General features: G+C 44.5%; 1 protein-coding gene across 5 annotated transcripts in view; it reads left to right on the forward strand.

The window, feature by feature from the left end:
• The window catches only part of vps8 (VPS8 subunit of CORVET complex), a 734,009-nt gene that overhangs the window by 261,414 nt on the left and 444,654 nt on the right, over nt 1–27,941 (forward strand). For all 5 annotated transcript variants that reach the window (XM_041200655.1, XM_041200658.1, XM_041200657.1 and 2 more), the window contains 2 exons: nt 8,068–8,149; nt 18,123–18,205. In XM_041200655.1, the coding sequence (XP_041056589.1) occupies nt 8,068–8,149; nt 18,123–18,205 (165 nt within the window). The remainder of the gene's footprint in view (nt 1–8,067; nt 8,150–18,122; nt 18,206–27,941) is intronic.

Consider the following 27,941-nt stretch of genomic DNA (forward strand, 5'->3'; position numbering starts at 1 on the left):
CCCTCCCTGACTCTCCCTCCCTGACTCTCCCTCCCTGACTCTCCCTCCCTGACTCTCCCTCCCTGACTCTCCCTCCCTGACTCTCCCTCCCTGACTCTCCCTCCCTGACTCTCCCTCCCTGACCCGCTCTCCCTCCCTCCCTCCCTTCGACTCTCGCTCACTCTCCCTCCCTCCCTCCGACCCTCGCTCTCCCTCCCTCCCTCTCTCTGACCCTCGTTCTCCCTCCCTCCGACCCTCGCTCTCCCTCCGACCCTCGCTCTCCCTCCGACCCTCGCTCTCCCTCTGACCCTCGCTCTCCCTCCGACCCTCGCTCTCCCTCCCTCCCTCCCTCCGACCCTCGCTCTCCCTCCCTCCCTCTCTCTGACCCTCGCTCTTCCTCCCTCCCTCCCTCCGACCCTCACTTACTCTCCCTCCCTCCGACCCTCGCTTTCCCTCCGTCTGACCCTCGCTCTCCCTCCCTCCCTCTCTCTGACCCTCTCTCTCACTCCCTCCCTCCCTCCGACTCTTGCTCACTCTCCTTCCCTCCCTCCGACCCTCGCTCTCCCTCCCTCCGACCCTCGCTCTCCCTCCCTCCGACCCTCGCTCTCCCTCCCTCCGACCCTCGCTCTCCCTCCCTCCGACCCTCGCTCTCCCTCCCTCCGACCCTCGCTCTCCCTCCCTCCGACCCTCGCTCTCCCTCCCTCCGACCCTCGCTCTCCCTCCCTCCGACCCTCGCTCTCCCTCCCTCCGACCCTCGCTCTCCCTCCCTCCGACCCTCGCTCTCCCTCCCTCCGACCCTCGCTCTCCCTCCCTCCGACCCTCGCTCTCCCTCCCTCCGACCCTCGCTCTCCCTCCCTCCGACCCTCGCTCTCCCTCCCTCCGACCCTCGCTCTCCCTCCCTCCGACCCTCGCTCTCCCTCCCTCCGACCCTCGCTCTCCCTCTGACCTTCTCTCTGATCCTCTCTCCCTGACGGTTTCTCTCTCTCCCTCCCTCCCTGACAGTCTCCGTCTCTGATATTCTCTCTCTCTCTCTCTCTCTCTCCCTCTCTCTCTCTGACACACTCTCTCTGACATTTCCCTCTCTGATATTCTCTCTCTCTCTCTCTCTCTTTCCCTCTCTCTTTCTCTCTCTCTCTCTCTCTTTCACTCTCTCTCTCTCTCTCTCACTGGCTCCCCTGTCTCCCTCTCCCTCTGACTGTCTCTCTCTCTCTGTCTTTCTGTGTCTTTATTAAGGAGCCTCTCTCCACCCCATCCACCACACACTCGAGTAGATGATGCAACAGCATTGCCTGGCCTGTGGCTTCAGTGCTGTTTGGGAGCCAGGAAAGTGAAGGCATGGGGAAGGGAAGTGACATTGGTTAATGGTACACTGATGGCTTCCAGCCCTTGACCTAGGCCTTGGTGCAGGGGGATTGCACTGAGTCAGCGTTTGCAATAGCTCATTGGCAAGGCTCGAGTCTGCCAATCCAGGAAGGCTGAGGGTGATGGTTGAAGACACAGGTTGTTCATTCATTTAATATTTGCTCTGGAAGTTGGTCCTGCGTCCTGTTTCTTTGTGTGCAGTTTATTTCTCTTCATCCCATCAGCTTCCCCACATCTACCCCCCTGACTCCCCTCCACAAAATCCCAATCCATCTGCATCCTTCCTGCCTTCATTGGCATGTAGCAACTGGAGGAACTGTGGTCAGTGTCACTTTTTGAATGAATAATGAATAAAGGTTTTTGCTGTGATTGTAGAGGTTATTTATTAGTTATGAAACATTTGGGCTTTGATCCCTGAAAAGCGAGGATTGACTTTTACGCGAGGTATATGAAAAATTGGTTTTTACGGTCAAAACTGATGAAGTTGACTTTTACATGAGATTGCCTTTTACACGAGTGTATAGGGTACTTCACTAAGATAAAAGCAAAAAACTGCGGATGCTGGAAATCCAAAACAGAAACAGAAATACCTGGAAAAACTCAGCAGGTCTGGCAGCATCGGCGGAGAAGAAAAGAGTTGACGTTTCGAGTCCGAAATGTTAACTGTGTCCCTGAGTTTTTCCAGGTATTTTTGTTTTTATTTAGGATATTTCACTGCCTGTTTGAGAACTTTTCTTCAGTAGCACCATGCTTAAAAGTTTACTTTGTTGAAGGCTGCCTTACTGGAGCTTCTGTCCACTGCAGCAGCATGGTTGAAATATTTATGAGCACATTTGCTGATTGACCAAAGGAAGTTGTTTCAAAAAGCAGTGTTCATTCTGTTGCCATGAACAGGTCACAAGTGAAGGGTCAAGGGCCCACAGGCGGAGAGGGCTAGATGACTAGAAGGGAAAAAAAATAATAAGAGGGAGAAAGGAATAGAAGGATATGTTGACAGGGTGAGATGAGGAGGGGGGAGAGGAAGCTCGAGTGGTGCATGAGCTCCGGATGGCCTGTTTTCTGTGCTGTGAATACCTATGTAATAAGGTCATCCAACAGCTCCTCCTGTACAAAGCACAAAATGCTGCGGGATGCTAGAAATCTTAAACAAAAACAGAAAACACTGGAAACACACAGCAGGTCAGTGGGGAAAGGAGTGTCTCAGGTCTTAATTATCCTTTTATCTTTGCAGCCTTGTTGAATTGGTGGTGGGTTTTTGACTGCATTAGCCCAACATGATGCATGGACTGCTAAGACTGGAAAAGTGGGCAGAATACCCCAGGAAACTGAATCTAGCATTCTGTGAGGAGGGAGAAAGAGATCACAGTTTATTCACAAAAGTATTGGTCAAAATAGACAGATTTTAAATGATTAAAAAACTGAACATGATGAGATGCAACATATATATTATATATTCTATACTTGTGGCCGGAATTTTAAGGTCCTGTCGTAGTGGGGGTGGGGCTGGAAAATTCCTTCGACTTTGGCAGGACCGGAAAATCCCGCCGGGGGAGGGGCGTAAAATTCCGCCCTGTGTGTACTTGAGAGCTCCTGATTTGGAAACTTACCAGTCTAGGATAAACCATGTATAGCAAGACTCTGTGTTCAGGTAAATAGCAGTATTAAAATAATTCACAGTTAAAGAGCCATAGAGATGTACAACACAGAAACAGGCCCCTTGGCCCATCGTAATGATAAATTTGAAGAAGAAAAGTTGCCAGTGCATTGAATATACAACACAGAAACAGGGCACCTGGCCCAACAGATCTATACCGGTGTGTATGTTCCAGACTTACCTTCATCTCGATTGGTGAAGATTTTCACCACAGGCAACAACAGGATGCCTGGTCACGGTAAAACTGGAGGCAAAGGGCAAGCTAAGGCCAAGACACCTTCCTTCAGGGCTGGTCTCCAGTTTCCCATTGGCCGTATCCACCGGCTGCTGCACCAAGGGTCACTCTGGCCAGCGTGTTGGGGCCGGAGCCCCCGTCTACTTGGCCGACGTCCTCAAGTATCTGACGGCCGAGATCCTCGAGCCGGCCGGCAACACGGCCCAGGACAACAAGAAGACCCGCTTCACCACCCCCCCCGCCCCCCACCACCCACAGCTCGCCAATCCACAACAACAAGGAGCTCAACAAGCCGCTGGGAGGGGTCTCCATCGCCCAGGGTGGGTGGGGTCCTGCCCAACACCCAGGCTGTGCTGCTGGCCAAGAAAACAGGCCACCCCCAGCAAGGTTTACGCCTGAAGGGGCGAGATCTGAAAAAGATCACCCTATCAACGTATCCTCTTGTTCCTTTCTTCCTCATGTATGCATCCAGCTCTCTCTTAAATGCATTTATGCTAATCACCTCTGCCACACCTTGTGGTAGCAAGTTCCACCTTCTCACCACTCTCTGATTGAAGAAGTTCTCTTTAATGTCTCATTGGATTTATTAGTGACTATCTTAAATACATGACCCTTGCTTTTAGTTCCCTGACAAGTGGGAACATCAGCAATATAAAAACAGAATTACCTGGAAAAACTCAGCAGGTCTGGCAGCATCGACGGAGAAGAAAAGAGTTGACGTTTCGAGTCCTCTTGACACTTCGACAGAACGTGAGTTCGAGTCCAAGAAAGAGTTGAAATATAAGCTGGTTTAAGGTGTGTGGGAGGGGCGGAGAGAGAGAGAGAGAGAGAAGTGGAGTGAGGGGGTGTGGTTGTAGGGACAAACAAGCAGTGATACAAGCAGATCATCAAAAGATGTCAACAACAATAGAACACATAGGTGTTAAAGTTGGTGATATTATCTAAAGGAACTCTATATTAGATATTATCTAAATCAAACTCCAGCATGATGCCACCACCAAACACATCTTCCCTTCACCCCCCCCCTATCGGCATTCCATAGGGATCACTCCCTCCGGGACACCCTGGTCCACTCCTCCATCACCCCCTACTCCTCAACCCCCTCCTATGGCACCACCCCATGCCCACGCAAAAGATGCAACACCTGCCCCTTCACTTCCTCTCTCCTCACCGTCCAAGGACCCAAACACTCCTTTCAAGTGGAGCAGCATTTCACTTGCATTTCCCCCAACTTAGTCTACTGCATTCGTTGCTCCCAATGTGGTCTCCTCTACATTGGAGAGACCAAACGTAAACTGGGCGACCGCTTTGCAGAACACCTGTGGTCTGTCCGCAAGAATGACCCAAACCTCCCTGTCGCTTGCCATTTTAACACTCCACCCTGCTCTCTTGCCCACATGTCTGTCCTTGGCTTGCTGCATTGTTCCAGTGAAGCCCAACGCAAACTGGAGGAACAACACCTCATCTTCCGACTAGGCACTTTACAGCCTTCCGGACTGAATATTGAATTCAACAACTTTAGGTCGTGAGCTCCCTCCCCCATCCCCACCCCCTTTCTGTTTCCCCCTTCCTTTTTTTTCCAATAAATTATATAGATTTTTCTTTTCTCACTTATTTCCATTATTTTTAAATATCTTAAAATCTTTTATGCTCTCCCCACCCCCACTAGAGCTATACCTTGAGTGCCCTACCATCCATTCTTAATTAACACATTCGTTTAGATAATATCAACAACTTTAACACCTATGTGTTCTTTTGTTCTATTGTTGTTGACATCTTTTGATGATCTGCTTCTGTCACTGCTTGTTTGTCCCTACAACCACACCCTCCCTCCACTTCTCTCTCTCTCTCTCTCTCCGCCCCTCCCACACACCTTAAACCAGCTTATGTTTCAACTCTTTCTTGGACTCGAACTCACGTTCTGTCGAAGGGTCATGAGGACTCGAAACGTCAACTCTTTTCTTCTCCGCCGATGCTGCCAGACCTGCTGAGTTTTTCCAGGTAATTCTGTTTTTGTTTTGTGTTTCCAGCATCCGCAGTTTTTTTGTTTTTAACATCAGCAATATGTCTACCCTATTAAACCCCTTCATAATTCTTTAATTCCTCTACATTTAACCAGTGTAAACAGCTATATACTTTGTTTTTGAGGGGGATTATGCCCAGTTGCTTGTTATTTATGCAAATAATCTCCTCAACGAAGAAAACACAGTACTATGGCATCAGTGCAGCCCGTGTGGAGAAGTTCAGTAAGCACAAAGGCAAGTGCGTTAGGAAGACACCATAGGCGACGAAATTGGCCTGGCCTCCACTAGTCAAGCAAAATGGGCTCATGATGGTATCCAGCATTAGAAGCGAAAGTTAGGGTGTGGTATAATCCAGAGCACTGATTTTGTACATCTCAGTTTCACACATTGGTGCAGTTCGGTTTCAGTGCATCCCAAATTCCACCACCCCCATCCATTAACAACAGCGGCCTTTGCCTCCCTTTCTGAAGGAAATGTGTGTTTCTGCTGAATCCACTTCACAACAGTGCAGCCGACATCCTGGACTCAACATGGGACTCTGTCCAGCTCTGCAAAGTGCCGCAGGTTTTGTGCAGCATGTCGCAATGGACATTCCCATTACGGGATGAGACTTTTGGGATTTTTTTTTTTGCACTTCAGTTATTTATATGTAATTTAAAATTAAATTTGTGCTCATTCCTGCTCTGACATGTTCAGTTGGAACAACCATGTTTTACCATGAATTACCTAGGCTTACAATGTTTTGTTATTTTTCACTTTGTGCACTGAAACAGTGACAAATGTTGTAGTAAGAACCTTCTCAATTGTTGGAAGTGACTTCATTCTTTGAACAGGGACTGCAGAGCAGAATTTTATAGCCCTGTGGCAGCAGGGGGCAGAGCCAGAAAATGCGCTGAGTCGTTCAAAACTCCACTGACCTCAGCAGAACCGGAAGATCCTGCTGGTGGGAGGAGCCAAAACATTCTGCCCACAATCTGTTAAGAACCATGGGGAGTCATTGGTCATCCATTCACCTGCATGACTGAATTGGGCACCGAGCAGTCCCACCCAAACCAAGTAGATGTTGTTTAAATATATAAATCTGGGTCATAACACCAATTGTATAAACCCAGTTGCAATTTTAACGGACGAACAGGTGGAGCCTCTGCTATGCACACTAGTCCGTTATACCGGGTGTGAGTGGCCTATTCAATGGCATTTCAAGGAGGATGCTCAGGAAAGGCTCCCGGATTATCTTAGACTTCTGTGGGGCCAGTAGCAGCATCTACCCCATTTCTGGCCTCCTCCATGCAGAAGCCAGCCCACCTTTTGTTGTCTGAACCTGTTGAGCTGCAATGAATCATAACTCCCAACTTCACGCCTGCTTTGAACGCTTCTCCCCTCTGCTGTTTTAAAGTCACTCACTTATTCAGCTCCTTGCCTCAGCTATTAGTTTAATTGGTGGTTTAGTGATGATGCATTAATGCACTTTGCCTGTTTCATTGAGCTGCAAACTGATAGTAACGTGAACGACGGGATCAATCTGTGACTACATATCGTGACATTACTGCAGACATCTATGTTTATTGAGACAATATAAAGTTCACTAAATGTTAGTTTTGTTGATTTTTTTTGCCTGATAAATTTGACTGTCACCCGCCTACACACAGTGCATCTGTCCTAGTATATATAATGTCATTTTCACCCAATTTGATAATTGATTTGATTCTCTAGTTCCTGTTGAGTGATGATCTGTAATAACTCTAATATTGAAGCAAGTGCGTGCCGGAAATTTGAAGCAAGAGTACAAGTGCTGGAAACACTCAGCAAGCCTTGCAACATCTGTGGGAAGAGAAACAGAGTGCATAGTTTAGGCCAATGATCTGTTTTCAGAGGAAACATTTGCCATCAGCATTTTCTGTTTTTTAAATCGGTGAAAACTCTGCTCTGTTTAGACGTAGAAGTTGAGGTTATTAAAAGTTAGGGAATGCTTGGGGCGGGTGTCCGATTTCCACTGCTTTAACACAATCCATTGTGAGTTTGAGCTAGATCTCTGGAGTTGGCATATTTTGGCATGCCTCGTGCACCGCAGTGTCAACTCCGATGCAGTTGTGCTGCATGTGGGATAGGTATTTTCCACAGAAGTAAAGCTAAAACGTGAAAGCAGGGCAATTTATGTCAATTTATGTTGTGCCGCTTGATGCATAATTTAATGGAAAATGTCAGGCTAATGCTTCATGGAGGGGAGTCATCTCTGAGTTTGGTGTTAAGTGTCTCAAATGGAAATCTTGCTGAAGTAGTTTTATTGCCCTGTATTTCTGTGAGAAAATCACACTATGCATTCTACAATTTCATTTTAATCCCTTCCTACTTTTTGCCTTGTGTCCTGGAGTTCTAGATTCATACTAGACTACTGACCCCCAAATGTTGATTGCCTCCAATATCTCCCAGAAGTGGACATTCTTCACTTGTCAGCCTAGCCAGTGAGTGCTATGATGCTACTCAATTGAGAGCATCACAACTAAGCTCATATGTTGCTTTAACACACTTGTACTTTCCACTAGGAATTGCTAGATCGCATTTGGGAGGAGGAACCATAGTAGAATTGCTTTCCCACTGTTGGTCAAGAGCACTGAGGTTAATTCCTGTGTTGTTACTGTTGCTTCAACAAAGATCATATTGGCATAAACTGTGAATGGGACCTTGGCCCTTACTGAAAAGTGCACTTACCAACTGACTCATCATAGAAGTCCGATCTTTAAAATATAATGTGTAACGTTGAAGGACATGAGAACAAGAATGGTTCTCTGATAGATTCATTTCCTGTCTTTCAGGCATTATGGTTTCCATTGCTTGAGGCTGTTATGTCAGCCCAGAAATTGTTGAAAGATGGGTCATCCAGCCCTGCCTTCGAATGTGAGTATAGAAGTATTTTGTGATTTGTATTCATATTAATTGTTTCATCCTTAATTTGCTTGTTGCTTAACCAAAAGCCAGGTTAGGTTGGTGAGAAGAGGGGTGATAGGTGAATGAGACTCAGTACACATTAGGACACAGGCAGAGTTGTGGATGAAGCCAAGTTTATGAAAGGTAGAACATGGGCGACCAGCCAAGAATGCATTGGAATAGCTAAATTTAGAGGTAACAAAGCCATGGATGAGAGTTTCAGCCAGAGATGAGCTGAGGGAGAGATGGAGTTTGGTGATGTTATGAAGATGGTACAAGTATACAGTCAGAAGCTCATCCCAGGGTCTGATACCAAAACCAGTGCAGTTCAACCTTGGACATTGACAGTTGGAGGGATGGATGGAGTCGGCGTCTAAGGAGCAGAGTTTGTGGTAGGGATTGAAGACAATAACTTCAGTCTTCCCATTATTAAACTGAGGGAAATTTCTGGTTCTCCAGCACTGGATGTTGGATGAACAGTTCGACAATTTCGAAACAGCAGAGGGGGTCGAGAGGTTGTGGTGAGTTCGAGCTGGGTGTCATCAGGGTAGATATGAAAATTAAAGCTTTGTTTTTGGATGATGTCACCAAGGACCAGCAAATAGGAGATAGGATGGAGCCAAAGATAGGTTCTTGAGAGACCTTAGAGGTAATGTGCAGTAGTAGGAAGAGAAGCCATCGCAATGGATTCGCTGGCTATGATTAGGTAGATGAGAATGGAACTAGGTGAGTACAGCCTCACCCAGCTGGACGATGGTGTTCAAGTTAATTAATTCAAATTATTGAATTAAATAGAGTAGAGATGGCTGGGCGGGTGATGTGTTGCAGCTGTAGGACGTGGGAGCTGGTGGACGCTGGTACCGTCCACAGTGACCATATCTGCAGCAAGTGCTGGCTGCTCGAGGAACTTTGGCTCAGAGTTGATGAGCTGGAGTCTGAGCTGCAGACACTGCGACACATCAGGGAGGGGGCGAGTTACCTGGACACTGTTTCAGGAGACAGTCATACCCCTTGGATTAATTACATCAAATTTGGACAGTGGTCAAGGACAGGAGGGTGTGACTGTGAGTGAGGCAGGTATGGGGATCCAAAATTTAGCTTTGGAGGGGCCTCAGCCAGTGCCCTTGTCCAATAGGTACGAGGCTCTTGCACCCGGTGTGGACAAAGGCACAGACTGCAGGGAGGATGAGCGAACTGACCAGAGCACTGTGGTATAGAGCGCCATTCAAGTGGGGGGAGAAGCGAGAAATGTAGTAGTAATAGGGGATAACATAGCTCGGGGAATAGATACTGTTCTCTGCAGCAAAGAGACAGAGTCCCGAAGGCTGTGTTGCCTCCCTGGTGCCAAAGTTAAGGACATCTCTCCTGGGCTGGAGAGAAACTTGGAGTGGGAGGGGAAGGATCCAGTTGTCGTGGTCCACGTAGGTACCAACAACATAGGCAGGACTAGGAAAGAGGTTCTGCTGAGGGACTACGAGAAGCTCGCAGCTAAATTAAAAAGCAAAACCACATAGTTGATAATCTCCAGATTACTACCTGAGCCACGTGCAAATTGGCACAGGGTAAATAAGATTAGAGAGGTAAGTGCATGGCTCAAAGGTTGGTGTGGGAGAAATGGGTTCCAATTCATGTGGCACCGCCACCTGTACTGGGCTGTTCCACTGGGACGGGCTTCATCTGAACCATGATGGGACCAGTGTCCTGGCAAATCGTATAACTAGGGTTGTAGATTGGGCTTTAACCTAATTAGTGCAGGGGGGTGGGAAGGGAGGGTAGGGTTCAATTGAAGGGAAGTTTAAAAATTCAAAAAGAAATGAGAGAGAGCAGAGGAGCAGGGTAGTGAAGAGGCAAATGATAATTAAAGTGTGACAGGAAGGGGCAGAAAATATAAGCAGAAGAGTGCAGCAGAAATTAGAACCAGAATGAGTGATAGTGGTAAAAAATCAAAGCTTAAGACTCTTTATCTGAATGTGCGCAGCATTTATAACAAGGTAGATTATTTGATGGCACAAATAGAAATAAATGTATCTGATTTTGCTAGCTGTTACAGAGATGTGGTTGCAGTGTGACCAAGGCTGGGAACTCAATATTGAAGGGTATTCGATGTCCTGGAAAAATAGGCCAAAAGGAAAAGGAGATGGGGTAACTTTGTTAATAAAGGAAGGTATCAGTGCAGTGGTGAGTAGCGATATAGGTGCAATAGATCATGATGTGGCATCAATTTGGGTGGAAATAAAGAATAGCAAGGGGAAGAAAGGTGGGAGTTGTCTAGAGGCCCCCGAAGAGTTACCTCACTGTAGGACAGAGTATAAATCAGGAAATAATGGAGCCATGTAAGAAGGGTCCTACAATTGCCATGGGTGATTTTAATCTGCATATTGACTGGACAAATCAGATTGGCATGCGTAACATGGAAGATGAATTTGTAGAGTGCATCAGGGATTGTTTCTCAGAGCAATACGTTGCAGAACCTACCTGCGAACAGGCTATTTTAGATCTAATAATGTGTAATGAGTTGGGATTAATAAAGGATATTGTAGTTAAGGATCCTCTAGGGGGTAGTGATCACAACATGGCAGAATTTCAAATTCAGTTTGAGGGTGAGCAACTCGGGTCTCAAACCAGAGTTCTCAACTTAAATAAGGGCAATTACAGAAGTATGAAGGAAGAGTTGTCTAAAGCGGGCTGGGAAAATAGACTAAGGGGAAGGTCAGTGGATGAGCAGTGGCAGACATTTAAGCAGATATTTCATAACGTTCAGCAAAAATTTATCCCAGTCAAAAAGAAGGACTCGATGAGAAGGATGAACCACCCATGGTTAACAAAGGTGGTCAAGGAGAGTATCCAGTCAAAAACTAAGACATACAAAGCGGCAAAAACTAGTGGTAGGCCAGAGGGTTGGGAAGTTTTTAGAAGCCAGCAGCAGGTGACCAAATAACTAATAAAGAGGGAGAAAATTCATTATGAAAGTAAATTGGCAGGAAATATAAAAACAAACAGCAAGAGCTTCTATGGGTATATAAAAGAGAGTGGCTGAAGTGAGCGTGGGACCCTTGGAGGATACGACTGGAGAGCTGATAATGGGGAATAGGGAATTGGCAGATAACTTAAACCAATATATTGCATCTGTCTTCACAGTGGAGAACACTATAAACATCGCAAAGGTATCGGATAAGCAAGGAGCTAATGGGAGGAATGATCTTGTAACGGTCTCTATCACGAGGAACAAAGTATTTGACGAATTAATGGGACTAAGGGCAGACAAGTCTCCAGGACCTGATGGCCTGCATCCAAGGGTTTTAAAGGAAGTGGCTGCAGAGATAGTGGAGGCGTTGGTGGAAATATTCCAGAACTCACTGAATTCCGGGAGGGTCCCTGCGGATTGGGAAATGGCTAATGTGAAGCCCCTGTTCAAGAAGGGAGGGAGACAAAAAACAGGAACCTATAGGCCAGTCAGGCTAACATCTGTCGTTGGGAAAATGCTAGAGTCTGTTATTAAGGAAGAAATAACAGGACATTTAGAAAAGCTTAACACAATCAAACAGAGTCAACATGGTTTTGTGAAAGGGAAATCATGTTTGACAAATTTACTTGAGTTCTTTGAGGGTATAACAAGCAGAGTTGATAAAGGGGGACTGGTACATGTAGTGTATTTGGATTTCCAGAAGGCATTTGATAAGGTACCACATAAAAAGTTGTTGCACAAGATAGGAGCTCACGGTATTGGGGGTAATATATTAGCATGGATTGAGGATTGGTTAACACACAGAAGACAGATGGTCGGGATTAATGGGTCTTTTTCAGGTTGGAAAGATGTAACTAGTGGAGTGCCACAAGGATCAGTCTTAGGGCCTCAATTATTTACTATCTATATTAATGATTTGGAGGAGGGGGTAGAGTGTAATGTATCCAAATTTGCTGACAATACAAAGGTAGGTGGGAGGGCATGATGTAATGAGGATATGAGGAATCTGCAAGGGGATATAGACAGGTTGAGTGAGTGGGCAAAAACTTGGAGGATGGAGTTTAATGTAGGAAAGTGTGAGGTCATGCACTTTGGGAGGAAGACAATTATTTAAATGGAGAGAAACTCCAAAAAAGTGCAGCACAGAGGGATCTGGGTGTTCTTGTGCATGAAACGTAACAAGTTAGCATGCAGGTGCAGTGAGTAATTAAGAAGGCAGATGGTATTTTGGCCTGTATTGCTAGGGGGTTGGAGTTTAAAAATAGGGAAGTCTTGTTACAACTGTACAGGGTGTTGGTGAGGCCACACCTGTGTGCAGTTTTGATCCCTGTATTTATGTAAGTATATACTGGCATTGGAGACAGTTCGAGAGAGATTCACTGGGCTGATTCCTGGGAAGAAGGGGTTGATTTAGAAGATCGGCCAAACAGGTTAAAGGTTAGGCCTTTATTCATTGGAGTTTAGAAGAATGAGGGGTGATCTTATTGAAACATACAAGATTCTAAGGGTGCTTGACAGGGTGGATGTTGAGAAAATGTTTCCACTAGTGGGGGAATCTCGAACTAGGGGACAAAGTTACTGAATAAGGGGACACTCATTTAAAACTGAGATGTGAAGGAATTTCTTCTCTCAGAGGGTAGTGAATGTCTGAAATTCTCTACCCCAGAGAGTTGTGGAGGCTAGATCATTGAGAGTATTTAAAGAGGAGGTAGATAGATTTTTGAAATGAGGGCTATGAGGAGCTGGCACAAAAGAGGAGTTGAGGCCTAGGGCAGATCAGCCATGATCTTATTGAATGGTGGGGCAGGCTTGAAGGGCTGAATGGTATACTCCTGCTCCTATTTTTTATGTTCTTATGTTTGAGGAGGATGGTGTGTAAATGGAGCCAACAGCTTCCGACAGGTTGGAAGGACAAGTAGGGATAGGTTATCATTGTCACAGTCATATATGTTTAATAGAGGAGCCAGGGTCCCTTTTGTCCTTCGCAGACAAACCATCTCCGTTGGCCTAAGCTCTGCCTTAGAAATGTAAAAGGGTGTTGGTGCATTTCTTTGGAAATTGATTGTCAGCCAATACAAAGGGCATTAGCACCACTTTAAAGATAATAAGGTCCCTGCTGGTTTATGAAGGATAGAAATTCCTCTGTTATGGGTCATGGCTAGTCAGGTAAAACCTTGTCCATTTTAAAAATAATTATAACTTTATAAAGTAGCCAGGTTGCGCGTGTGTGTGTATATATATATATTTATTTATTTTCCTTCCTGTCTTCTGGCTAGGACACTACAGTCAATCATCTGCAAAATGATTGAAGGTGTCATTGACAGTGTCCTTAGGCGGCACTTATTCAGCAATAATGTGCTCATTGATGTTCAGTTTGGGTTCTACCCAGGGCACTGAGCTCCACACCTTATTACACCCTAGTCCAAATATGGTAAAATAGCTGAATTCCAGAATGAGATGATTGACTGCCCTTGACCTAAAGGCAGAATTTGACCGAGTGTGGCATCAAGGAGTCCCAGCGGAGACTGAGAGGAAACCTCTGTGCTGGAGTTGTATCTAACACAAAGGAAGATGGCTATGGTTGTTGGAGATTAATCATCACATTCCTAGGACACTGCTGCAGGAGTTCCTCAGCACAGCATCCTGTATAAGGTCCCAGGTACCATCCACAGTTTACACCAATATGATCTCTGCTGAAGCAATGGTGACAACGCAGGAATTAACCTCAGTGCCCTTGACCAACAGTGGGAAAGTAATTCTACTATCGTGGTTCCTCCTCCCAAATACTATCCAGCAATTCCTGGGGATGTTCGCTGATAATTGCAGTGTTCAGTTTCATTGGTAATCCTCAGGTACTGAAGCAGTCCATGCCCTCATGCAGCAAGACATAGATAACTTCCAGATTTGGGCTGATAGGCTGCAAGCAACATTTGTGCCACAAGAGTGCCAGGCAATGACCATCCCCAACATGAGAGAATCTAACCATCCCCTTTTGACATTCAACAGCTTTACCATTGCTGAATCCCCCTCTACCACGTTCCTGGGGGTTCCCATTGACCAGAAACTTAACTGAACCAGCTATATAAATACTGTGGCAACAAGAGCAAGTCAGAGACTTTAGCTGTGTTTTCCGTTTCTGTCAACGGACCTTTGGCAGCTCTCCAGATTTTCCGGCCTTGACCGTGACGATACGCGCCACTGATTGGACTGGAAAATCTTGGCCTAGGAATTCTGTGGCAAGTAACTTACTCTCTGACCTCTCAAAGCCTGTCCAACGTCTACAAGTCAGGACTGGGATGGAATACTCTCCACTTGCCTGGATGGTGCAGTTCCCACAACACTCAAGGAGCTCAACCCCATCCAGGTGAAAGCCGTCTGTTTGATCATCGCCCTATCCACCACCTTAAATATTCACCCCTCCACCATCGACGCACAGTGGCAGCAGTGTTTTACCATCAAGAAAGCTAATGGAATGCGATCCTTTATTACGAGAGGAATTGAACATAAAAGTAAGGATGTTACGCTTCAGTTATACAGGGCATTGGTGAGACCGCACCTCCAATACTGTGTGCAGTTTTGGTCTCCTTATTTAAGGAAGGGTGTAAGTGCATTGGAGGCGGTTCAGAGGAGGTTTACTAGATTCTTACCTGGAATGAGTGGGTTGTCTCATGAGGAAAGGTTGGACAGACTGGGTTTGTTTCCACTGGAGTGTAGAAGAGTGAGGGGTGACTTGATTGAAGTATATAAGATCCTGAACAGTCTTGACAAGGTGAATGTGGAAAGGATGTTTCCTCTTGTGGGTGAGTCTAGAACTAGGGGGCACTGGTTTAAAATTAGGGGTCGCCCTTTAGGACCAAGATGAGGGGAATTTTTTTCTCTTGGTTGTGCAACTTTGGAACTCTCTGCCTCAAAAGGTGGTGGAGGCGGGATCACTGAAGGCAGAGTGAGTTAGATTATTGTAAGGCAAGGTAATCTAAGGTTAAGGGAGTGGATGGATACGTAGAATTCGAAACACTAACAGATCAGCCATGATCTTATTCAGTGGCGGAGCAGGCTTGAGAGGTCAAATGGCTAGTCCTGCTCCTATTTTGTACATTCGTATATAAAAGATGCACTGCAGCAACTCACAAGGCTCCCTCAACAGCACATTCTAAACCCACAACCTTTACTACCTGAAAGACAAGGGCAGCAGGTACATGGGAACACCACCACCTGCAAATTCCCCTCCAAGTCACTCACCATCCTGACTTGGAAATATATCGGCCGTTCCTTCACTGTCGCTGGGTCAAAATCCTGGAACTCCCTCCCTAACAGCACTGTGGGTGTACCTACACCACATGGACTGCAGCGGTTCAAGAAGGCAGCTCACCACCACCTTCTCAAGGGCAACTAGGGATGGGCAGATTTGGATTATCAACAAAGCCCACATCCTGCAAATACATTTTTTGTGACAATTTTGAAATGAAGAATAAATGATATGATATCTTGAAAATTGCTGGAGTGTTGCTGCACTTTACAAGACAGTCATAACAGGGAACCCCATCCTTTAGCACAAGGTCAGTGTTCAGGAAAACCCAGAAATTCAGTGCCAAGACCAACATTGTACCATCAAAGTAAATTAAAATTAACGGACAGAATTTCCTGCTTCATGTATCTGAGATGGAAGAAAAATCTTGAACCGCGACTGCTCTAATTCTGATAATTGAAACTTGTTTTTATACATAGTGAATCTGCTTAAGATCTTAGAACCATCTTAAGCCATAGCCAAATTTGCTTGAAGATCCTAAAAGCTTCTTAATCACAAAGCTACCCTGAAGATTGAAGAGTTTTAGTGGTAGTAGTGGTATTGTCGCTGGACTAGTAATCCAGGGACAAAAACAGAGAATGCTGGAAAAACTCAGTTTAACTTCATTCGCTGCCACTTATCTTAGTTATCCGGAGACCCAGGGTAGTGCTGTGGGGAACCTGGGTTTGAATTCTGTCATGGTAGATGGTGGGATATGAATTCAAGAAAAATCTGGAATTAAAAGTCTGATGATGACCACAAAACCATTGTCGATTGTTGTAAAAAAACCATCTGGGTCACTAATGTCCAATAGGGAAGGAAATCTGCTGTCCTTACCTGGTCTGGCCTACATGTGACTCCAGACTCACAGCAACGTGGTTGACTCTTAAATGCCCTCTTAACAAGGGCAATGAGGGATGGGCAATAAGTGCTGGCCTAGCCAGCGATGCCCACATCCCATGAATGAACAAAAAAAAAATAATGGGCTGTGGTTTGGCTGGAGTGATTTGTTCACTTGAAACTGGGAGAGAGTTCGCCCAGAGAGTCTGAATGTCGGTTTAAATGGTTCTGAGGAATATAATGGCGTGAAGCTTGGAGAGCGACAATGTGTGTTTGTAAGAAACTAAGAGAAGCCTGCAACTGAGTTGAGTTGTGAAAGCCAGAGTATTTAGTTTGTGAGGGAATGAGAAATTAGGAATGGATGAATAGATGGATTCTCTCAGAGAAATTTAGCAGCAGCTATAACAAATAACCAGGTTGTGCACCTGGAATGCTAACTAATGTTATATTTTGGGTAAAACCGACTAGCCAAGATTAACACATTAAGAGAAGAATTGTATTAATTCCTCTACCTTTCCAGAACATTTGTGCATCAAAGATATTAATGACCTAAACGATTTTAACTGCACAGAAATACTATTTGGGAAGAAAGGAGCTTTACGATGAAACTAGAAGCATTTTCGAAGACGTCTGTGAGGTCTAACTAGATCAGTTGGAAACTGTATTCTCAGATGGAACAGTATTTAATCCATGTCTTTAGAATTTGTCCTGTGGCTTTTCACCAGAGCACGTATAACAAAATGAGATTAAATATTTCGCCCTGCTACAATGTAGAGCTGGACTTAATATTTAAGATTATATTTCAAGCTATTAATTTAAACAGTCATCTAATGCCTTGTAATTAAGATTCTTTTCGGATTTAACGATTCAATATTCATCTTCCTACAAGCAGCAGTTTAATCTTGGGTACGGTTTTATTATCGAGCACTGATTATAGCTTCATACAATCAGAACAAAGACAGTTCACTGCAGTTTACTATAAGGTTCCCCCACTCCACTCAGGACTGAAGCATTTAATATTCCAGATATTGATGGGATTCTTAATGACCTTTGCTCTGTTGTGCAGCAGATAATTGATGCTGTGAGCTCAAGGAGGAAATGGCCTTTCAAATGACTTACTTAGTATTAGGCCACGTCTTCCCAGATGCACATTTATAATCAACTCACCAATGAAATAGTGCAATACAGTTAACTGAAGTGGCACTATCCTAAATGTCAGGCAATGATCAAAAAAATGTAAATTTTGGTGCTGTTGAACTTCAAATTCCACAGACCCACCTGCATTAACAGCAATATGGTGAAAATAAAATTTTGTTCAGTTTGTGAGAATGGATTGATGGCACCTGTGGTTTCCTGATGACTGATGTTCATAAATGGACTCTATATCTTCAGAGTGTCAGTGACTGAACAGCTCAACAATGTGCATTCATGCCTCCCAAATGGGCCCATTTTGAGTTACTGTGTAACCTGATCAATCTGCAAGTGTGATCTTTGGATCTATTTTAGTCTTCAGTCCCTGTTTGAAACATCAAATCTTTAATGTGATTCTATACCAAAATTCATGGTCTCGTTTAAAAAAAACATTTGCAATCTACACAGTGCCTTAGCACCAAATCCCAGGTGAGGGTCCTCTCAAAGGTGAACCAGCAAAGAAACCTTTATTCCTCGCTCCAACCATCAAATGTTCCTGTGAGTGAGATTGTTTAATTGAATCATTTAAGGAGCTTTGAAATAGGAGATCTTTATCCTATCAACAGGACGTCAGATATACTCTTATCACCCAGCTCCACAATTGTGTGAAATAGTCTTTAATGTACCCTGGTTAAATTTATATTCTGATCTTCTATTCACAGCTCTGAAGCACCTGACAAAACAAGTTCTGAACAGCATGACAGGATTTATAGCACTTCCATCAATTTTGCAGCGCATATTACAGGTAAGTCCTATAAGCACTGTACAAAGCTCGTGTTAGAACACACCTTGTAGTGTGAGCAGTCCTGTGCACTGCACCATGGGAGGGATACATTGGTCTTGGAAGGAGGTGTAGTGTCACTTCACTAGAATTATACCTGGACTCCAGTGGTTAATGAGGCGAAGCATAGGTTGTAGTTTTTGCTGGAACTTAGAAGATTAAAGGATGGTCTGAATGAAGTTTTCAAGCTGTTTAGGGAATCCAGTAGGGTAGATAGAGACAAACTATTTCTGCTTGTTTGGGAATCGAGGGCTGGGAGGTGTTGTCTAAAAATTAGGGCCAGATTTTACAGGAGTGAAATTAGAAAACAGTTTTATGCATCAAGGATAATAGAAGTTTGGAACTCTCTTCTGGAGTGACAATTAATGCTAGGTCCTTTGCTAATTTTAAATTTAAGATTGATTGTTTTTTATTGACCAAAGGTATTATGGATTTGGGCAAAGGTGGGTAGATGGGGTTAAATCACAGAGCAGCTGTGATTTCATTAAATGATGGACCAGGGCCACGGGGCTAAGTAGTCTATTCCTGTCCCTATATTCCAAGGAGTGAACAAAGAGAAAAAAAAACAGACAAAAGAAAGGATCCATAATTTTTTTTTAAAAAAAACCTCCAAGAACAATTTGTCACCTGAAGGAGTGAAACCTGATTTGTTTTGGTTTCCTTTCTGAGCCTCCCGAGGTTGAGTGACATGTTGTGGGGCCATTAATAACCCCAATAAACATGGCCCTTACAGCAGGAAGTAGCAGCCTTCGTTTTCCGAAGTGAGTTTAATTTGTGATTTGCGACACAAACCTGACAATTTCTTGAGGTAGCTGGGGATGTCGACAGCCGATCTCTTGTGAGATTAACGGTGGAGGGGCACAAATTGTCCAGCAGCTTGTGGTGACTCGAAACTCACAGGGTATCTCTTCCTTACCACAAATTTCTGGGGAGGCAGGTGGGTGTGGTGGGGCGGGGTGGGGGGTATATTAGTGCAGAATGTAATTTATTTTCAAAAGCAGATAAAAAGCTATGAGAAGTGGTATCCTGTACATTTATTTTACTTGGTGAGTGAGCTGAGGAAGAATTTCCCGTTGTATATTTCTTTGACGAAAGTCACGAAAGCGAGTGCGCTCTGCAAACCTAATGGGCTGGATTTTATTGGGCGTCGTATTCCCTGCCCCCTCCTGGGTTGTCAGTCTGCCCGTCCCAACGCGGCAGCCGCACAGTGATATTACACTGGGGGCAGCCTATATTCAGTCAGAGTGAAACTTCTGCCCCCTTCTGAGGAGGAGGTCCTGCCTCAGACAGCTGCTTGCCAATCAGATGGTCAGCAGCTCTGTAGTCCCAGCAGCGCCAGGATTGAGCAGTGGCCGCCGCTGGGACTACAGGCAGTCACCAAGGAAGAAGATTGATGCAGACTGGACTTAAAAGGTAAGTCTGGGATTTTGGACAAACCTGGCTGCAAAGGCTAGCAAGGGAGGGTGAGGATGGAGGTGCGATGAGAGTCGGGGGGTTGGGTTTGAGAGGTGCAGGGAGGGTAAAATGGGGGTATGAGCATGGTGGGGGGGCGGTGTGGGGTGGGGAGGGGGGGGTGTGGGGGCGGGGTGGGGGTGGGGGGGGGGTGGGGGAGTAAGGGAACTGCTGGACTACCCGTTTTACCCTGCAGCATGTAAAGCAGTAGCAGAGCTGAAATGGGGCTCTTAAGTAGCCATTATTTGGCCACTTAAGTGCCTCAATAAACCGAAGAATGGGCAGGTGGGTGGACTATCTGACGCCTTCCCCATCCACTGTGAGATGGGAGAGAGTTAGGGGTTGGTTGGGAAGGCGGTAGGAGGACCACCACTTTATTTTACAGCCACCTCCCCCAACCTTCAAAAGCACCAGCAAAGGATTATAAAATCCAGCCCAATTTTCAGAAAAAAAATGGAGCCAAAATCAGGCACAGATTTTACAGCCCACCGTGGTAATGTGTTTTTGGGAAGTGAAGACATTGAAATATTGTTCGTCTTATTTTAGAAGGTAGTTTTCCATTCTACAAGCAAACAAAGCTCATAACAGTAGCATATGATTGTTGATTAATTTACTCTAATTAGTTTCCAACTCTGTTGTGGTGAGTTATTGACCTTCCTATAATGTGAAGCGCTGAAAAAAAGAGTTTGATATCGGAACTGTGATGCTTTATTTGATAATCTGAATGCACAGTTCTTTTCTTGGCAGTGTAATAATGTTTTATGCACATGAAAGCTTTTGTTCCAAGTTCCACAGTGAATGTGGTGCAGATGACCAACAACTGTTCTGTTCAGGCCTGATTTCTCTTATCTTCTCCCAGAGACTTAAAATGGTAGCGCCATTATGGAGTAGAGAGTTCAGTTTCAGAGAATGGAGGCTCCTATTCCACTACTGCGATTAGTGTCGGTATTCAACTATTCCACTATTATTGTTGGTATTCGATAAACCATTGTGTTTATATCTTGGAGTCCAAGTGAAATCTTGCCTTCAGCAAAGTGAGTGATATATAGGAGAAACTGGGTGAGCATAGCTAACATCAGTTGTGTGCAAACCCTGAGAATCTATAGAACAGCTTCATGAGCAGTTGCAGATGCACAGCTTAATTGAGGATGATCAGCATGGATTTGTTATAAGCAACTTGTCTTTGGATAATTTAAGATTTTTCTTTAAAGAAATAATTATGCACAACTACAATGCAGTAGATGGGTTTTCAGAAGGCATTTAATTTTGTGTCACACAAGAGACTTGATGTAAAAATTCAGATACTCTGGCAGCATGGATAGAAAGATTTTTGAAGATATATTAATATTCATGTGTTTTACTCCTACTGGAGAAGTGATTCATGTGGTATACCTTGGATGCCAGTCCTCGGTCCTGTTTTACTTTTCGCAGAATCACAGAATTGTTAAGGTGCAGAAGGAGTTCATTTAGAAACATAGAAACTAGAAGCAGGAGTGGGTCATTCAGCCCTTTGAGCCTGTTCCGCCATTCAATATGATCATGACTGATCCTCTATCTCAACCCTGTACTCCCGCTCTCTCCCCATACCCCTTGGCGCCTTTAGTGTCTAGAAATCTATTTCCTTCTTTAATATATTCAGTGACTTGGCCTTCACAACCCTCTGTGGTAGAGAATTCCACAGGTTCACCACCCTCTGAGTGAAGAGGTTTCTCCTCATCTCAGTCCTAAATGGTCTAAATGTATCCTGAGACTGTGACCCCTTGTTCTAGACCCCCCCCCCACCCCAGCCAGAGGAAATGTCATCCCAACGCCCATTCTGTTCAGCCCTGTCAAAAGTTTAAACGTTTCAATGGGATACCCTCTCATTCTTCTAAACTCCAGTGAATACAGGCCCGGTTGACTCAATCTCTCCTCATATGACAATCCTGCCATCCCAGGAATCAGTCTGGTGAACCTTTGCTGCCCTCCCTCTATGGCAAGTATATCCTTTCTCCGGTAAGGAGACCATAACTGCACACAATACTCCAGATGTGGCCTCAGCAAGGCCCTGCACAGCTGCAGTAAGACATCCTTACTCCTGTACTGAAGTCCTGTCGCAATGAAGCCCAATGTACCATTTGCCTCCCTAACTGCTTGCTGCACCTGCCTATTTACTTTTGTTGATTGGTATACAAGGACATCCAGGTCCCTTTGTAAATCAACATTTCCCAATCTTTCACCATTAAATAATATAAAAGCAAAAAATTGCGGTTGCTGGAAATCAAAAACAAAAATACCTGAAAAAACTCAGCAGGTCTGACAGCATCTGCAGAGAGGAACGCAGTTAACGTTTCGTGTTCGAATGACTCTTCAACAGAACTAAGGAAAAATAGAAAAGAGGTGAAATATAAGCTGGTTTAAGGGGGGGTGGGACAGGTAGAGCTGGATAGAGGGCCAGTGATAGATGGAGATAACCAAAAGATGTCACAGACAAAAGGACAAAGAGGTGTTGAAAGTGGTGATATTATCTAAGGAATGTGATAATAGGTAACATTAAGGGTAGAAAGCAGGATGAGCAAGGTACAGATAGCCCTAGTGGGGGTGGGGTGGGGGGAAGGGATTGAAATAGGCTAAAAGGTAGAGATAAAACTATGGATGGAAATACATTTTAAAATAATCGAAATAGGTGGGAAAAGAAAAATCTTTATAAATTATTGGAAAAAAGGGGGATTGGAAAGGGGTGTGGGGATGGAGGAGAGAGTTCATGATCTAAAATTGTTGAACTCAATATTCAGTCCGGAAGGCTGTAAAGTGCCTAGTCGGAAGATGAGGTGCTGTTCCTCCAGTTTGCGTTGAGCTTCACTGGAACAGTGCAGCAGGCCAAGGACAGACATGTGGGCATGAGAGCAGGGTGGAGTGTTGAAATGGCAAGCAACAGGGAGGTCTGTGTAATGCTTGCAGACAGGTTGAACGTGTTCCGCAAAGCGGTCACCCAGTCTGCATTTGGCCTCTCCAATGTAGAGGAAACCGCATTGAGAGCAGCGAGTGCAGTAGACTAAATTGAGGGAAGTGCAAGTGAAATGCTGCTTCAATTGAAAGGAGTGTTTGGGCCCTTGGACGTTGAGGAGAGGGGAAGTAAAGGGGCAGGTGTTGCATCTTCTGCAGTTGCATGGGAAGGTGCCGTGGGAGGGGGTTGAGGTGTAGCGGGTGATGGAGGAGTGGACCAGGGTGTCCCGGAGGGAACAATCCCTGTGGAATGCCGCCAGGGGACGTGAAGGGAAGATGTGTTTGGTGGTGGCATCATGCTGGAGTTGGCGGAAATGGCGATGGATGATCCCCATTAAATAATACTCTGGCATTCTGTTTTTCCTACCAATGTGGATAACTTCACACTTGTCCACGTTATACTGCATCTGCCATGTATTTGCCCACTCACTCAACTTGTCTAAGTCGCCTTCAAGCCCCTTAACATCCTCCTCATCGCTTACATTCCCACCAAGTTTCCTGTCGTCAGCAAACTTGGAAATACTACATTTGGTTCCCTCATCCAAATCATCAATATATTGTGAATAGCTGGGGCCCAAGCACTGATCTCTGCGGTACCCCACTAGTCACAGCCTGCCATTCCAAAAAAGACCCATTTATTCCTACTCTGTTTCCTGTCTGCTAACCAATTCTCAGTCCACGCCAATATATTGCCCCCAATCCTATGTGCTTTAATTTTGCACACTAACCTTTTATGCGGGACTTTATCAAAAGCTTTCTGAAAATCCAAATACACCACATCCATTGGTTCTCTCTTATCTGTTCTGCTAGTTACATCCTCAAAAAAAACCCAGTAGGTTCGTTAGACATGATTTTCCTTTCATAAATCCATGTTGACCTTGTCTAATCTCGTTGATATTTTCTACGTGTCCTGTTATCACATTCTTTATAATAGACTCTAGCATTTTCCCTACTACTGATGTCAGGCTAACCGGTCTGTAATTCCCTGTTTTCTCCCTCCCTCCTTGTTTAAATAGTGGGGTTACATTTGCCACCTTCCAGTCTGCTGGGTCTGTTCCAGAATCTACAGAATATTGGAAGATGATAACCGACACATCCATTGTTTCCATGGCCACCTCCTTTAGTGCCCTGGGATGTAGATTGTCAGGCCCTGGGGATTTATCAGCATTCATGTTTTAGTAATACTAATTTCTTTCAATTCCTCTTCTTTGCAAAACCCTTGGTTTCCTAGCATTTCTGGGCAGTTATTTGTGTCTTCCTCCATCAAGACAGAACTAAAGTAGTTGTTTAATTGCTCTGCCATTTCCTTGTTCTCTATTATATGTTTCAGACTGTAAGGGACCTACATTTGTCTTCACTAATCTTTCTCTTTTTACATACTTAGAGAAGCTTTTCCAGTCCGCTTTTATGTTCCTTGCAAGTTTACTCACATATTCTATTTTTACCCTCTTAATCGATCTCTTGGTCCTCCTTTGCTGAATTCTAAACTGCTCCCAATCCTCAGGCTTGCTACTTTTTCTAGCAGCTTTATATGACTCCTCTTTGGATCTAACACTATCCTTAATTCATTTTGTTAGCCATGGTTGGGCAGCTTTTCCTGTTGTGTTCTTGTGCCAGAAAGGAATGAATAACCATTGCAATGCATACATTTGTTCCTTAAATATTAGTCATTGTCTATCCACCGCCATGCCTTTTAATGAAGTTCTCCAAACTATCTTAGCCAACTCACGCTTCATAAATCATACTTTAGATTTAGGATCCTAGTTTCGGATTGGGCTACTTCACTTTCCTAATGAAGCATTCTATCATGCTATGGGCACTATTTCCTAAAGGACCCCAGACAACAAGATTATTAGTTAACCCCTTCTCATTGCACAATACCAAATCTAGGTTAGCCTGTTCCTTAGTTGGTTCCTCGATGTACTGATCTAAAAAAACCATCTCGTACACATTCCAGGAATTCATCCACCACAGTATTATTGCTAATTTGATTTGCCCAGTCTATATGTGGATTAAAGTCACCATTACTGTAGCACCCTTGTTACATGCATCTCTAATTTCCTGTTTAATGCTGTTCCCTACTTTACCGCTACTGTTTGGAGGCCTATAGACACTCTCACCAATGTTTTCCTCCCCTTGTTGCGACTTAGCTCCACCCAGACGGATTCTCCATCTAGATTTTCTGAGCCAATATCCTCTCTCAGTATCGCACTAATTTCAGCCTTAACTAACAACGCAATGCCACATCCTTTTCCTTTTTGCCTGCCCGTCCCAAATATCAAATACCCTTGGGTATTCGGTTCCCAGCCTTGGTCACCCTGTAGGCATGTCTCCCTAATCGCAATCGTATTGTACCCATTTACATCTATTTGCGCTGTTCCCACTTGTGAAAGGATCAAGAACGAGAGGGCACAGATATAAATTAATTAGTAACCATATTGTGAATGCTCCACGTATTCAGATACAGTGACTTTAGATTTGACTTTTTAACATTTTTGCACATTTTTTTTGTACCATGGCCCTACTTGCTGCTAGCCCTTGTTTCCTCTGCCTTGCACTTTTACTTTCTACTTTTCTGTCCTTCATTCTTTTCTTTGTTTCCCTCTCTTGTGTCTCCCTGCCCAGTTTCCCATCGCCTTGCCACTCTAGTTTAAACCTTCCCACTTGGCCCATTGTGTCTGCACCAGCTCTCCGAATGAACAACTCACCAAGTACCATTCCCCCACCTTCTCCCTGTAACCCTGCACATTCTTCCCTTTCAGATAAGAGTCTAATTCCCTTTTGAATGTTTCAATTGTATCTGCCTCCACCACATTCTTGGGCAGTGCATTCCAAACCCTAACCACTCGTTGCATAAAAACAGTTTCTCCTCATATCGATTTTGCTTCTTTTACTAATTAATTTAATTCTGTGCCCTCTCATCCTTGATCCTTTCATGAGTGGGAACAGTTTCTCCCTATCTGCTCTGTCCAGACCCCTCCTTGAAATCTCTTCTCAACCTTCTTTTCTCTAAGGAAACAGTCCTAACCTAGAACCATAGAAAGGTTACAGTACAGAAGGAGGCCATTTGGCCCATCTTGTCCATACCAGCTCAAGGACACCCAGCTGCCCTTTCTAATCCCACCTTCCTGCACCCGGCCCATAGCCCTGCAGCTTACAGCACTTAAAGTGCAGATCCAGGTATTTTTTAAAAGCGTTTAGAGTTTCTGCCTCCACCACTAACTTGGGCAGTGAATTCCAGACACCCACTACCCTCTGCGTAAAAAAGTTCTTCCTCATGTCCCCCCTACACCTTCTGCCACTTATCTTGAATCTATGTCCCCGGTTCTAGAATTCTCCAACAAGGGAAACAATTTTATCCTGTCCACTCTATCTATTCCCCTCATAATTTTGTACACCTCAATCAAGTCATCTCTCAGCCCTCTTTGTTCTAAGGAAAATAACCCCAACCTATCCAATCTCTCCTCGTAGCTACACTTTTCTAACCCTGGCAACATTCTTGTAATCCTCCTCTCAACTCTCTCCAGAGCTATTACGTCCTTCCTGTAATGTGGTGACCAGAACTGCACACAGTACTCCAGTTGTGGCCTCACCAGTGTTTTAAACAATTCCAACATTATATCCTTACTTTTATATTCTATACCTCTGCCAATGAAGGAGAGCATTCCATATGCCTTCTTTACAACCTTGTCTACTTGAACTGTTGCCTTCAGGGACCTGTGTACTTGTACGCAAAGATCTCTCACTTCATCTACCCCTCTTAGTATAATTCCCATTTATTGTGTAATCCCTGTAACTGTTTAACCTCCCTAAATGTATGACCCCACACTTCTCTATGTTAAAATCCATCTGCCACTTTACCGCCCACTCCACTAACCCATCTATATGGTTTTGGAGATTAAGGCTATCCTCTACACTATCCACTACTCGGCCAATCTTTGTGTCATCTGCAAATTTCCCAATCGTGCTCCCCACGTTCATGTCCAAATCGTTAATATATAACACAAACAGCAAGGGTCCCAACACCGAGCCCTGTGGAACACCACTTGAGACAACTTTCCATTCACAAGGACATCCATCGACCATAACCTTTGTTTCCTGTTACAAAGCCAACCTTTTATCCAGTTTGCCACATTACCCTGAATCCCATGGGCTTTTACTCTCCTGACCAATCTGCCATGTGGGACCTTGTCAAATGCCTTGCTAAAATCCATGTACACAACATCCACTGCACTACCTTCATCAACCCTTCTTGTCACTTCCTCAAAGAATTCAATCAAATTTGTGAGGCAAGACCTTCCTTTAACAAATCCATGCTGACCATCCCTGACTAGTCCATGCCTTTCCACATGACAGTTAATCCTATCTCTCAGGATTGATTCTACTAATTTGCTCACCGCCGATGTAGGACTAACTAGCCTGTAATTGTTTAGCATTTCCTTTGATCCCTTTTTAAACAATGGAACAACGTTTGCATTTCTCCAGTCCTGCAGTACCTCCCCTGTATCTAGTGAAGATTGGAAAATCATCCTCAGAGCATCTGCTATCTCCTCCCTGACTTGCTTCAGCAGCCTCGGAAACAATCCATCTGGCCCTGGTGACTTATCAACTTTCAAGGATTTCAACCCTTCGAGTACTTCCTCTCTCTTTATGGTTATCATGTCCAATATCTCGCAGTGTTCCTCCTGGACTACTGTATCTACATCCTCCCTTTCCTTTGTAAACACGGAGACAAAATATTCATTCAAAACCCTTCCCACAGCCTCTGCATCTACACACAAGTTTCCATCTTCATCTCTGATAGGTCCCACTTTTTCCTTAACTGACCTTTTAGCATTAATGTATTGGTAAAACATCTTTGGGTTATCTTTAACTTTACTTGCTAATCTTTTTTCATGCCCTCTCTTTGAATTCCTTATTTCCTTTTTTACTTCGTCCCTGCACTTCCTATATTCGTCTAGGCTATCTGCAGTGCTTAGTTCTTTGTGCCTATCGTACGCTTTCTTTTTCTATTTGATCTTCCCCTATCTTCCTCTAGACAACCAGGGGGTCTAGATTTGGCAGTACCACTCTTATTTTTGTGGCGGACATGTCTACTTTGTACAATTAGGATCCCGCTTTTTAGTGCTTCCCACTGGTTTTCCACTTTTTTATCCTCCAGCAGTGCTGTCCAGTCCACCTCAGCCAAGTCCCTTCTCATTTCTGCAAAATTTGCCTTCCCCCCAGTTCAAGGCTTTCATTCCTGCCTTATCTCTGTCTTTTT

The sequence above is a fragment of the Carcharodon carcharias genome, chromosome 12, assembly GCF_017639515.1.
Source record: "Carcharodon carcharias isolate sCarCar2 chromosome 12, sCarCar2.pri, whole genome shotgun sequence".
Classification (NCBI taxonomy): domain Eukaryota; kingdom Metazoa; phylum Chordata; class Chondrichthyes; order Lamniformes; family Lamnidae; genus Carcharodon; species Carcharodon carcharias.